The sequence below is a fragment of the Marmota flaviventris genome, chromosome 3, assembly GCF_047511675.1.
Source record: "Marmota flaviventris isolate mMarFla1 chromosome 3, mMarFla1.hap1, whole genome shotgun sequence".
Taxonomy (NCBI): domain Eukaryota; kingdom Metazoa; phylum Chordata; class Mammalia; order Rodentia; family Sciuridae; genus Marmota; species Marmota flaviventris.
In genome coordinates, this window is record NC_092500.1 from 143,141,321 (window position 1) to 143,156,113 (window position 14,793).

The window sequence follows — 14,793 nt, forward strand, 5'->3', positions numbered from 1 at the left end:
CGTATCCAGCCCCCAAAAAATGTATGAAATCAACTGTCTCCAAGGTGACCAGTCAATAGCTAAACTGAATATTAAAATAAAAACCAACATTTTTCAGAGGAAGATAAAAGAATCTAGAGTGTTTAAAAAATAGCATTCATGTTGTTCAGCATAGGATCAAAAATAACACAGGAAACCCCCCAAAAGTGACACCCTGTCAATATAAGCTTCACTTATATGTTCTCTTCATTCTTATGTAAGACTAACTGCTATCAATCAATTTGGTTAATGGTTTGCCCATGAGTGAGACTGTGTCTATTTATCCCTAACATACCTTCTGTAAGTGATACCTAGAAGAAAAAATAATTTCCTGATCCTTATTTTAGGGAACAAAGATCTGTGCTTTCTATGGCAGAAGAAGCTCCACTTGACTGGCTGCTAACCTCCTGTGATCCCTTTCATTCAACCAAAATATGAATGCACTTATTTAATCATCAAATATAAACTATGAAGAAAAATTCCTGATGCTATAGGAAAGAAGGATAGATTAATTTGCTAGATTATTATTTTCCTTTTAAAACATAATGAATTGCTTTAGGTAGTAACTATCCTTACATATTCAACATACTGAACAAAGGACTATTTTAAACATATATCTTCAAGCAAGAAAAAAATAACTAAAATGAAAACCAAGCAAAGACTGAAAGGGTAATCATAAAAGAAACAGATGGCACATACACATATGTAAAAATACATGATATTTTTATTAGAGAAATGCAAATTGGAGCAATGACATACCATCAGATTGCCTTACCTTACCTTAATTCTTACCTTCTTTCAGAGCTTTATCCATATTATGAGAAATTACTACCCTTCTAGGCTGAACTGTCTCATTTGAGTTTCCACACACAGAACTCTGAAATATGAGGGGAAAAAAGATAAAGATTATTGAATGAAAAATTACATATAAAAATAAAATCAAAGGTGTGAAATTTCATACAACAATCATTAAGATAAGTTTTATTAGATTATAATGTTCTTCTGGAAAAGTAAATGCTGTAATTAGTTACAACATTTTTTGAAAAAAAAAAGAGTTAAGGAAGGATTTTCCTTATCAAATATCATAATAGTATGGTGATAATGTAGAAATAAACAAATCAACAGAATGATAAGAAACTACAAAAAACATATGCATCTATATATGGGAATTAATAACATAATAAAAATTTGAAATTAATATTGAAAGGGATAAACACTATTCAATAAACAGTATTGGAATCATTTTATATTCATGGGGGGTAAAGTGTTATAGTCTCACCCTTTTTTTTTTTTTTTTTTTTTTTTTTATTGTTGGCTGTTCAAAACATTACATAGTTCTTGATATATCATATTTCACAATTTGATTCAAGTGGGTTATGAGCTCCCATTTTTACCCCATATACAGATTGCAGAATCACATCAGTTACACATCCATTGATTTACATATTGCCATACTAGTGTCTGTTGTATTCTGCTGTCTTTCCTATCCTCTACTATCCCCCCTCCCCTCCCCTCCCCTCCCCTCCCCTCCCCTCTTCTCTCTCTGCCCCCTTTACTGACATTCGTTTGTCCCCCTTGTATTATTTTTCCCCTTCCCCTCACTTCCTCTTGTATGTACTTTCGTATACCTCTGAGGGTCTCCTTCCATTTCCATGCATTTTCCCTTCTCTCTCCCTTTCCCTCCCACCTCTCATCCCTGTTTAATGTTAATCTTCTTCTCATGCTCTTCGACCCTACTCTGTTCTTAGCTACTCTCCTTATATCAAAGAAGACATTTGACATTTGTTTTTTAGGGATTGGCTAGCTTCACTTAGCATAATCTGCTCTAATGCCATCCATTTCCCTGTAAATTCTATGATTTTGTCATTTTTTAATGCAGAGTAATACTCCATTGTGTATAAATGCCACATTTTTTTTATCCATTCATCCATTGAAGGGCATCTAGGTTGGTTCCACAGTCTAGCTATTGTGAATTGTGCTGCTATGAACATCGATGTAGCAGTGTCCCTGTAGCATGCTCTTTTTAGGTCTTTAGGGAATAGACCGAGAAGGGGAATAGCTGGGTCAAATGGTGGCTCCATTCCCAGCTTTCCAAGAAATCTCCATACTGCTTTCCAAATTGGCTGCACCAATTTGCAGTCCCACCAGCAATGTACAAGTGTACCCTTTTCCCCACATCCTCGCCAGCACTTGTTGTTGTTTGACTTCATAATGGCTGCCAATCTAACTGGAGTGAGATGGTATCTTAGGGTGGTTTTGATTTGCATTTCTCTGACTGCTAGAGATGGTGAGCATTTTTTCATGTACTTGTTGATTGACTGTATGTCCTCCTCTGAGAAGTGTCTGTTCAGGTCCTTGGCCCATTTGTTGATTGGGTTGTTTGTTCTCTTATTGTCTAATTTTTTGAGCTCTTTGTATACTCTGGATATTAGGGCTCTATCTGAAGTGTGAGGAGTAAAGATTTGTTCCCAGGATGTAGGCTCTCTATTTACCTCTCTTATTGTATCTTTTGCTGAGAAAAAACTTTTTAGTTTGAGTAAGTCCCATTTGTTGATTCTAGTTATTAACTTTTGTGCTATGGGTGTCCTATTGAGGAATTTGGAGCCCGACCCCACCGACTGTAGATCGTAGCCAACTTTTTCTTCTATCAGACGGCGCGTCTCTGATTTGATATCAAGCTCCTTGATCCATTTGGAATTAACTTTTGTGCATGGCGAGAGAAAGGGATTCAGTTTCATTTTGTTGCATATGGATTTCCAGTTTTCCCAGCACCATTTGTTGAAGATGCTATCCTTCCTCCATTGCATGCTTTTAGACCCTTTATCAAATATAAGATAGTTGTAGTTTTGTGGATTGGTTTCTGTGTCCTCTATTCTCTACCATTGGTCCACCCGCCTGTTTTGGTACCAGTACCATGCTGTTTTTGTTACTATTGCTCTGTAATATAGTTTGAAGTCTGGTATCGCTATACCGCCTGATTCACACTTCCTGCTTAGCATTGTTTTTGCTATTCTGGGTCTTTTATTTTTCCATATGAATTTCATGATTGCTTTCTCTATTTCTACAAGAAATGCCGTTGGGATTTTGATTGGCATTGCATTAAACCTATAGAGAACTTTTGGTAATATCGCCATTTTGATGATGTTAGTTCTGCCTATCCATGAACAGGGTATATTTTTCCATCTTCTAAGATCTTCTTCTATTTCTCTCTTTAGGGTTCTGTAGTTTTCATTGTATAAGTCTTTCACCTCTTTTGTTAGGTTGATTCCCAAGTATTTTATTTTTTTTGAAGATATTGTGAATGGAGTGGTTGTCCTCATTTCCATTTCAGAGGATTTGTCGCTGATATACAGGAATGCCTTTGATTTATGCGTGTTGATTTTATATCCTGCCACTTTGCTGAATTCATTTATTAGCTCTAATAGTTTCTTTGTAGACCCTTTTGGGTCTGCTAGGTATAGAATCATGTCATCTGCAAATAGTGATAATTTAAGTTCTTCTTTTCCTATTTTGATGCCTTTAATTTCTTTCGTCTGTCTAATTGCTCTGGCCAGTGTTTCGAGAACTATGTTGAACAGAAGTGGTGAGAGAGGGCATCCCTGTCTTGTTCCAGATTTTAGAGGGAATGCCTTCAATTTTTCTCCATTCAGAATGATGCTAGCCTGAGGCTTAGCATAGATTGCTTTTACAATATTGAGGTATGTTCCTGTTATCCCTAGTTTTTCTAGAGTTTTGAACATAAAGGGATGCTGTACTTTGTCGAATGCTTTTTCCGCATCTATCAAGATGATCATATGGTTCTTATTTTTAAGTCTATTGATGTGGTGAATAACATTTATTGATTTCCTTATATTGAACCAGCCTTGCATCCCAGGGATGAATCCTACTTGATCATGGTGCACAATTTTTTTGATGTGCCTTTGTATCCGAGTGGCCAGAATTTTATTGAGGATTTTTGCATCTAGGTTCATTAGAGATATTGGTCTGTAGTTTTCTTTCTTTGAAGTGTCTTTGTCTGGTTTAGGTATCAGGGTGATGTTGGCCTCGTAGAATGAATTTGGAAGTTCTCCCTCTTTTTCTATTTCCCGAAGTAGCTTGAAAAGTATTGGTATTAGTTCCTCTTTAAAGGTTTTGTAAAACTCTGCTGTATACCCATCCGGTCCTGGGCTTTTCTTAGTTGGTAGTCTTTTGATGGTTTCTTCTATTTCCTCAATTGATATTGGTCTGTTTAGGTTGTCTATATCCTCCTGACTCAATCTGGGCAGATCATATGACTTAAGAAATTTATCTATGCCTTCACTATCTTCTAATTTATTGGAGTATAAGGATTCAAAATAATTTTTGATTATCTTCTGTATTTCTGAAGTGTCTGTTGTGATATTGCCTCTTTCATCCCGTATGTTAGTGATTTGAGTTCTCTCTCTTCTTCTCTTCGCTAGCATGGCTAAGGGTCTGTCGATTTTGTTTATTTTTTCAAAGAACCAACTTTTAGTTTTGTCAATTTTTTCAATTGTTTCTTTTGTTTCGATTTCATTGATTTCAGCTCTGATTTTAATTATTTCTTGCCTTCTACTTCTTTTGCTGTTGTTTTGCTCTTCTTTTTCTAGGATTTTGAGATGAAGTATGAGATCATTTATTTGTTGGTTTTTTCTTTTTTTAAGGAATGAACTCCAAGCAATGAATTTTCCTCTTAGAACTGCTTTCAATGTGTCCCATAGATTCCGATATGTTGTGTCTGTGTTTTCATTAATCTCTAAGAATTTTTTAATTTCCTCCTTGATGTCTTCTATAACCCATTGATCATTCAGTAACCTATTGTTCATTCTCCAAGTGATATATTCTTTTTCCTTCCTTCTTTTATCGTTGATTTTCAGTTCCATTCCATTATGATCAGATAGGATGCATGGTATTATCTCTACTCCTTTGTATTGTCTAAGAGTTTCCCTGTGACATAATATATGATCTATTTTTGAGAAGGATCCATGTGCTGCTGAGAAAAAAGTGTAACTGTTTGATGTTGGGTGGTATATTCTATATATGTCAATTAAGTCTAGGTTATTAATTGTGTTATTGAGTTCTATAGTTTCCTTATTCAACTTTTGTTTGGAAGATCTGTCCAGTGGTGAGAGAGGTGTGTTGAAGTCTCCCATGATTATTGTATGGTGGTCTATTAGACTCTTGAACTTGAGAAGAGTTTGTTTGATGAACATAGCTGCACCATTGTTTGGGGCATATATATTTATGATTGTTATGTCTTGTTGGTGTATGGTTCCCTTGAGCAGTATGTAGTGTCCCTCTTTATCCCTTTTGATTAACTTTGGCTTAAAATCTATTTTATTTGATATGAGTATGGATACTCCTGCTTGTTTCCGAAGTCCATATGAGTGATATGATTTTTCCCAACCTTTCACCTTCAGCCTATGTATGTCTTTTCCTATCAAATGCGTCTCCTGTAGGCAGCATATTGTTGGGTCTTGTTTTGTGATCCATTCTACTAGCCTGTGTCTCTTGATTGGTGAGTTTAAGCCATTAACATTTAGGGTTATTATTGAGATATGGGTTGTTCTTCCAGCCATCTTTGTTTATTTATGTTACTAAACATGGTTTGTTTTCCACTTTGATTATTTTCCCCCCTTTAGTGTCCTACCTCCCACTGATGGTTTTCATTGTTATTTTCCATTTCCTCTTCCTGTAATGTTTTGCCAAGGATGTTTTGAAGAGATGGTTTTCTAGCTGCAAATTCTTTTAACTTTTGTTTATCGTGGAAGGTTTTAATTTCATCTTCCATCCTGAAGCTTAATTTCGCTGGAAACACAATTCTTGGTTGGAACCCATTTTCTTTCAGTGTTTGAAATATGTTATTCCAGGATCTTCTAGCTTTCAGAGTCTGTGTTGAAAGATCAGCTGTTATCCTGATTGGCTTACCCCTAAATGTGATCTGCTTCCTTTCTCTTGTAGCTTTTAAAATTCTCTCCTTATTCTGTATGTTGGGCATCTTCATTATAATGTGTCTAGGTGTGGGTCTCTTATGATTTTGCACATTCGGCGTCCTGTAGGCTTCTAGGATTTGGGGTTCTGTCTCATTCTTCAAGTCTGGGAAGTTTTCTCGAATTATTTCATTGAATAGATTGCTCATTCCTTTGGTTTGAAACTCTGTTCCTTCCTGTATCCCAATGACTCTTAAATTTGGTCTCTTGATGTTATCCCATATTTCTTGGATGTTCTGCTCATGGTTTCTTAACAGTCTTGCTGAGCTGTCTATGTTCTTTTCAAGTTGAAATACTTTATCTTCATTGTCTGATGTTCTGTCTTCTAAGTGTTCTACTCTGCTGGTAGTATTCTCAATTGAGTTTTTAAGTTGGCTTATTGCTTCCTGCATTTCTAGGATTTCTGTTTGTTTGTTTTTTATAACCTCTATTTCCCTGTATAGTTGATCTTTTGCTTCTTGGATTTGTTTATGTAATTCATTGTTGAAGTGATCTTTCATTGTCTGATTTTGCTGTCTGATGTCTTCCTTGAGACTCCAGATCATCTGAAGCATGTATATCCTGAATTCTTTATCTGACATTCCATCAGCTGCAGCTATTACCTCTTCTAAAGTTGAGTTGACCTGCAATGCTTGTGGTCCTTTCTTTCCTTGTCTCTTCATACTGTTCGCGTTCCTTTCTTCTTGGTGAAACTGTTGTGCTATTGAATTTTCCCCCTATATATTTATATTGGTCTTGTATAGTTGCAAAGTCTCCCTCGCAGGCGCGGGCGGCGGCTCTGCCCCTCCGCCAATTGGGGCAATGTGCCTACCACGCCGGCAGGCCGCTGGGCCTGCTCTGCCAGTCGGTAGCAGGTCCGCCGTCCTTGCAGGCGCGGGCGGCGGCTCTGTCCCTCTGCGGGCCGCTAGGCTTGTTCTGTCGGTGGTCGCAGTTCTGCCTACTTTGCAGGCGCAGGCAGCGGCACTGCCCCTCTGCAGGCCTCTGGGGCTGTACTGCCAGTGGGTCGCAGGTCCGCCTACTTTGCAGGCGTGGGGGGGGGGGCGGCTCTACCCTTCCTCAGGCCACTGGGCCTGTTCTGTCTCTCGGTTGCAGGTCTGACCTGTTCTGATGGTGGTCTCAGTTCCGACTACCTTGCAGGCGCGGGGGGGAGGGGGCGGCTCTGCCTCTCAGCAGGCCGCTGCTCCTCTTCTGCCGGTGGGTCGCAGGCCCGCCTACCTTGCAGGAGTGATTGGAAGCTCTGTCCCGCCGCGGGCCACTGGGCCTTTTCTGTCGGTGGTCACCCTTCCCCTACCTGGCAGGCGAGGGGGGTGTGGGGCGGCTCTGCCCCTCAGCAGGCCGCTGGGCCTGCTCTGTGTTTGGTCCCAGTTCCCTCTACTATGCCGGCGCAGGGGGAGGGGGCGGCTCAGCCTCTCAGCAGGCGGCTGCTCCTCTTCTGCCGGTGGGTCGCAGGCCCGCCTACCTTGCAGGAGTGATTGGAAGCTCTGTCTCGCCCTGGGCCACTGGGCCTTTTCTGTCGGTGGTCACCCTTCCCCTACCTGGCAGGCGAGGGGGGTGGGGGGCGGCTCTGCCCCTCAGCAGGCCGCTGGGCCTGCTCTGTGTTTGGTCCCAGTTCCCTCTACTATGCTGGCGCAGGGGGAGGGGGCGGCTCAGCCTCTCAGCAGGCGGCTGCTCCTCTTCTGCCGGTGGGTCGCAGGCCCGCCTACCTTGCAGGAGTGATTGGAAGCTCTGTCCCGCTGCGGGCCACTGGGCCTTTTCTGTCGGTGGTCACCCTTCCCCTACCTGGCAGGCGAGGGGGGTGGGGGGCGGCTCTGCCCCTCAGCAGGCCGCTGGGCCTGCTCTGTGTTTGGTCCCAGTTCCCTCTACTATGCCGGCGCAGGGGGAGGGGGCGGCTCAGCCTCTCAGCAGGCGACTGCTCCTCTTCTGCCGGTGGGTCGCAGGCCCGCCTACCTTGCAGGAGTGATTGGAAGCTCTGTCCCGCCCTGGGCCACTGGGCCTTTTCTGTCGGTGGTCACCCTTCCCCTACCTGGCAGGCGAGGGGGGTGGGGGGCGGCTCTGCCCCTCAGCAGGCCGCTGGGCCTGCTCTGTGTTTGGTCCCAGTTCCCTCTACTATGCGGGCGCAGGGGGAGGGGGCGGCTCAGCCTCTCAGCAGGCGGCTGCTCCTCTTCTGCCGGTGGGTCGCAGGCCCGCCTACCTTGCAGGAGTGATTGGAAGCTCTGTCCCGCCGCGGGCCACTCATAGTCTCACCCTTTATATACAAATAACTCAAAACTGAATGAAGAGCTAGATACTTTCTTAAACTAAAAATTAAAATATGGCAAAAGCTGCTTATAATCTTAGAATAAAAGAAGACTTTTCTAAAATAAGGCATAAAAATCCAAAAATTATGAAGGAAAATTAAGACAAATTTGACTATTTAAAACAGAAAATTTCTATTTGACCAAAGATGCTAGAAACAATACATAAATGATGGACTAGGGACAATATCTTCAATATACTGAACAAAGGATATTTTAAACATATATCTTCAAGCAATAAAAAAATAACTAAAATGAAAACCAAGCAAAGACTGAAAGGGTAATCATAAAAGAAGCAAACGGCCTATACATACCCTACATTTTTATTAGAGAAATGCAAATTGGAGCAATGACACACCATCAGATTGCCAAAAGTAGGGGAAAGACTCATGTTGATCAGGGCTTTGGGAAATAATTGCTGCTTTCTTATAAAGTTGGGAGGATGTATATTTCTAAAAGCTTTTAAGAGACAACTGAATCACAAATATTAGAATTTTAAGTGAAGTATCTTTTGATTCAGCAATTCCACTCTTAGGAATCTATCAAAAAAAATTACTTGCATATATGCAAAAAAGTCCATGTACAAAGAGTTCCACTGCTATTGATTATAAGGGAAAAAAAACTGGAAATAACCCAAATATAAATCAACAGTCAAAGAGTAATAGTGCTGGGGGTATAGCTTAGTGGGGGAGCTCTTGCCCAGCATGTATAGACCTTCAGTTTGATCCTAATAGAACTAGAGGTGGGGGGAAGTTAAAGTATAGTACATGATTAAAAACATGCTTTAGGGAAAAAAATATATATATATATATATATTATGCAACTTGAGAAAAATATTTGGAAGCACAAACACCAAACTATTAATAATGTTTTCTTGCTGGGCATGATGTCACACTCCTGTAATCCCAAATACTCAGAAGACTGGATATCAAGTAGAAGGATCACAAGTATGATGTCGGCCTGAGCAACTCAGTAAGACCCTATCACCAAAATAAAATAGGGCTGGGAATATAATTCTGACATAGAGTATCCTAGGTTCAATCATGAGTACACATACAAAAAAAGTTGTTTTCTCTCAGTGAGGCATAGAATTTAAATTCTCACTCTCTATGTGTCAGTAATGCTTAAAAAGAATGAACTATATAACTGCTTAGAATTTAAGGTTTTTGTTTTAAAAAAACAGGTGAGACTGTACAGAATTAAAATACCACTATTTGGCCAATATAATTAAAGAAAAACTTCTTAATTGATCATATACAAAGTGATTGAAATATATAATGTCACTGGGTTTGGGAGGAAAATAATGAAAGTAAAATATTATACAGCACTTTTGTGAATGAAAAGTACTACAATGCTTGATCAGCATTGTCATGTTTCTTAAGAGATCTAAATGGCTAATACTATCATCACTCTCATCCCACCAACAAGCATGAGGAATCACTTTGTTCTCAAGTATGTCACACCAGCACAGTTGCAATAGATTCAATGGTCATAGTTCACCCAATAGGGAGTGGATAATTTCTAATCCTTGGCTTAGTTTCATGCTGTCCATGGGTCAAGTGCCAAGTGTCATCCCTGTTTATGCTTGTTATTATTAAAAAACAACCAAAAGCTGTAGTTTTAAAATTTCTAAGTAGAATTTGTTTTTTAGCAAAGCTTTACGATATGAAAGAACAGACATTCCTTTATGCTACAAATTAACATACAGCATTGAATGCATTCCCAAGAAATTAACAAAAACTTCATAATCATATATAGACAAAGCCACTCAATGCATAAAAAAAATACGTTCAACCATTTAAAACTATTTTTTAGTCTCTTGGCAGCTTGTTAACAAATTGCATGGTCAGTAGATTTATTCTAATTTAATTTTTTTAAAATAGAGCCTTTAGTAATAGGATTAGTGCTCTTTTTTTTTTTTAAATACTTTTTGATTTATTTATTTGTTTTTATTGGTGCTGAGGATTGAACCCAGGGCCTCCCACGTGCTAGGCAAGTGCTCTACCGCTGAGCCATAAACCCAGCCCTCTAATTTAAGTTTTTATGGAGTTCATGAAAGGGGGGGGGGGACACTAAAAAAACGATCAGGCAGATATTTAAGGAATTTACTTATTTATTGGCTGAACTTTGAGTTAATCATAACCTTTCAAGGTTTTGGCAAGTACTCTGGTTAGTTTGCCAAATATACTTATAGTAGTTTTAATGACCAATTGTGATCACATGATAAAACTGAAGTCAAACACTTATTGGAGAAGTACCTGAACTTGGATTCTTAAAATGGAAACCATCTTTAAGGGATGGAAGAGAAACAGGTGTGAATGCAAATGATAGGCAGCAAACATGCTTTAGTTTGGATCTTGAATGTTCTCCAAGGGCCATGTGCTGCGGGGTGGATCCCCAGCATGTGTTGCTCTTTGGATGGATGGAACCTTTAGGAGTTAGGACCTAGTAGAAGGAAGTTAAGTCTGTGGAGAAATGCCCTTGGTGGGAAAATTGGAACTCAGCCCCTTCCTGTCTCTCTTTGCTTCTCAGACACCAAGAAGTGAGCAGTTTCCTCCGTCATGCACTTCCCACCACAATATACTGCCTTTCCATAGCCTCAAGACAACAGGGACAAGTGACCATGGACTGAAACCTCTAACACTATGAGCCAAAATAAACCCTTCCTCCTTTTAAGTTGATTTTGCTCAATATTTGTTACAGCAACAGAAAGCTAAGACAACATACATATTTGAAGAACATTCTTTGCACGTCTCTCTTTTACAACTCTCTTCAAAACTTTCAATTTGTAAATTCTTTTTCCTCTTTTTTTTTTGTCTCTCTAGTTTTGGAGCTAATATTTCTTGTGATGTGTCTGTTAACTACATGTAATATAACAAAATACTTTTATCACTACTGACTATATCTGAACAGGGTCTCTTTAAGAAGCTTAGGAAGGAAAGTAGAATGGTGGGTACCAGAGGTTGGAGTAAAAAATAATTGTTTAATGGGCACAGAGTTTCAATTTTACAAGGCAGAGAGTTATAGAGCTAGATAGTGGTGACGATTACTTAACATTATGAAGCTATTTAATACCACGGAACTGTATACTTAAAAATAAGATGGTAAATTATGAGTATTTTACCACACTAAATAAATTGGAGAGAGTGGCTTATGAGAATAATATTTTCTATTTTAACACTTTAAACAAAAGCTCTATTATTTTTCAATATGATTTTCCAATTTGGTTCTGGATTTCCTTTATCCTACCCTCAGGTGTCACTGACCCTTATCAGAAAGAAAAAGTTATCCTTATCCCACCCCACAGTCTGATGGAGAATCTATAAGTAAGGGAAAATAAAAGAATAAATATCATGGGCCAGCCAATTGTGGTAACACAAACCTATAGTCCCAGCTACTTGGGAGACTGAGGCAGGAGGCTCCCTTGAGCTCATGAGTTGGAGACCGGCCTTGGCCACATAGAAAGAACCTCTTCCTCAACTCAAACAAAACAAAAATAAAAAATCAGGGCCAGAACTAACTGGGCTACTTATTATGCACATAAATTCCTTTTTTAAGGATATAATATTTATGGAGTCAGAATCTCATACTGAAATGAATTTAAGATAAACACTCCACACTCTATTTTCTTTCAGGTCACAGTATAGATTTTTATAATCATTGTCCCAAAGCAGAGTTTTGTTCCAAAGGAAGGAAGAAATGAAGGAAGGAAGGAAGGCAGGAAGGAAACTAAAATGCAAACATTTATTGTTTTAAAAAAAGAAGCTCCACAGGCCAACTTCCCCCAAAGACTTGTTCTTAAAGGCAAATATTAATTTCTTCTATCTGCATTAGCACAGGCCTCATTCCTGAGATAAAGCCTACCTCTTCCTGACAATCAGCTTCTTAAAGCTCTGGTTTTAAAGAAAGACGAAAGAAAAACATGTATTTCTCTTACTGACATGAAGGATAAGTATTAGAAATCTTGAGAGTTCTAGTCCAGAAATTATATCTTCATATGTAGTCTGACCACTTTGTTCTTGCCTTAAGATTTTAGTATCCATATCACAAAATTAAGTCAAACACTTTTGGTGAACCAGATCACTATTATATAAACAAAGGAACAAAAAAAACCACATTTTTATTTTATTAAAATAAATGAACCTGTCTTCATTTTAAGATTTGAATCTAGCTTAAACAACTTTCCAAGATCATTTGTAATCACTCAGTGAATTCTCAGGAAGGAGAAAATTAAACTGTCAACATATAATTGCTAATTATAAAAACGTTTTCTAAAGACAAGGAAAAACCTAAAAGCTTTCCTCTAATACATGAACTTGATCTTTAACATCAATACCAGACATCATATCAATAAACCCTCTCTTGAATACATATCAGCTTTTCAGTCAACACACTCATATTCTCTTTGTATCAAGGCTAGAGACACCCTGTCCTGAGGAAACAACACCCAGAGAAACCTGGGTACTCTGACACTATTAGCAAGTAAATAACCAGGACCTATCTGAAATCCAGCCATACATAAGCCACATTGTCCTCTGTTTTTAAAATGGCACTCTTTTCTGGGTTGCTTCCAAGCCAATCCAAAATTGTAATTCCTTTCATGCCTTACCTGCACTACTCAAATAAACAAGTGCCTCCCCCCGCTTCATTATGTAGGTTAACTTTTCCAATGCATTTCATTTTTAAAAGAAAATCAGTTGCACAGAGTTCAACAATTATACAGAGTTTAATGGGTGATGGGTATAATTTCCGTAGTTATTAGAACAGTGGTTTAATTTACAAAAACAGAAACTCAATAATTATCATTAACCACATGGAGCTGTCACATGGATGAGTCTTTCCAAGCATTCTCGGCATGTGACAATCTACTGTGATCCCATGACTGGCATTCTCACTCCTGATTGTTATTCTCAGAACCATGGTCCTTTCAAAACAATCATATTCTGCCTTGGCCTCAACACACAATTTATTCAAAACCAAAGAAATGAAGAAGGCGTATCTATACTCAGAAGGATAAGAAGAGACTAAGAAACTTGAAAGGCTATCCAAGTAGACTAAGACTGAGAGAAGATGGGGACATGGGCAAGGGAAGTCATTCCCAACATGAGCCATGTTCAACCTTTGGGCATCTAGTCTATAATTGCTCCCTTACATAAAGCAGAATGCCTGGTATACAGTGGCAAAGAACAGCTAGTATTACTAATAAAACTCAAAATGTTACCAAATTTCAGAAAGGTGAAAGTTGGTTAATTGGCTGGATGGCCAACTGTTTGACTCTAATAGGACAGCAAAGGTGGAAATGAAAGCAAACAAAGGGCCGAGAAGTTAAGCAACCAGAGTAAGACAACAGAACATTCCACTCCTGGAATATTCTGGTCTTAGAGGATATGCTTTACAGAGAGGAAAGTACACATTTCCTGGAGATGTCCTACTGTGTTTGTGCCTTTCCATTTTCTATTACTGGTCAAGGATTTAAGTATGTAAACAAAGCCTCATTTGACAAAAGTCAGTTTCCTGGAAGGTGTTTTATTATGTTTAGTCACGAACTGAAGAATATCTTGTTTTCTTATAAATAAAAGAAAATAGTCAAGCACATATACTGAGAGGTTATCATTTAGGTAATTTTACTTTGATACAAATGGTGAATTTATGTCTTTTTCTTTCCTCTCCCTCTTTTTTGTTTGAAAATGATACCTTTTATTTTTATTATCTGTAGTCAAATTAATTTTAACTGATGTATAAAAACACAAAACATAAAAATTTTATACATTAATGGGTACCACGTGATGTTTCCATATGTATGTACATTGTACAATGTTTAGATCAGGTTAAACATATCTATCTCCTCAAACATTTATCATCTCTTTATGGTGAAAACTTTAAAAATCTTTTCTTCAAGTCAGGCACTGTGGAACATGCTTGTAGTCCCAGATGCTCAAAAGAATGAGGTAAGTGGATTGCTTGAGTCCAGGAATTTGAGACCAACCTGGGCAACATGGTGAGACTGTTTCAAAAGAAAAAAAAATCCTTTCTTCTAGCTTTTTGAAATGTACAGTTGAAATTGTTGTCTATAGTTATCCTACTGTGTGTCCAATAGTACACCAGATTTCCCCTTCTTAACCAACCCTAATTTCTATTTTAAATATAATAGAAGCTATTTTTTAATTAAAATCTACAAATTTCTCATATTGCTGTTTTTCTACATTTCAAGCATGCTACAATTTATCCTTAAAATGTAATTTCCAACTATATAAACAGCGGAGATACATTTTATAATGTATTATAGGTGTAAAGTATTAAACTGACCCATAATATCATCATCCAGAGAAAATAATTGACATTTTGAAGTGTTTCCTTCTAGTCAATGTGTCTAAAATTTACTAAGTAACCTTGAACAAGTTATTCTTCACTTCCTCAGTTTTCTTCTTTGTAACAGAGATAACAATATAGGGTTAATGTGAGATTAACTTGAGTTAATACAAATTAAGTACATC

The 14,793-nt window shown here is 38.3% G+C and overlaps 1 protein-coding gene across 4 annotated transcripts in view; it reads right to left on the reverse strand.

Moving 5' to 3' along the window:
• The window catches only part of Snx25 (sorting nexin 25), a 123,217-nt gene that overhangs the window by 79,180 nt on the left and 29,244 nt on the right, over positions 1–14,793 (reverse strand). For all 4 annotated transcript variants that reach the window (XM_071610491.1, XM_071610490.1, XM_071610489.1 and 1 more), the window contains exon 2: positions 811–895. In XM_071610491.1, the coding sequence (XP_071466592.1) occupies positions 811–895 (85 nt within the window). The remainder of the gene's footprint in view (positions 1–810; positions 896–14,793) is intronic.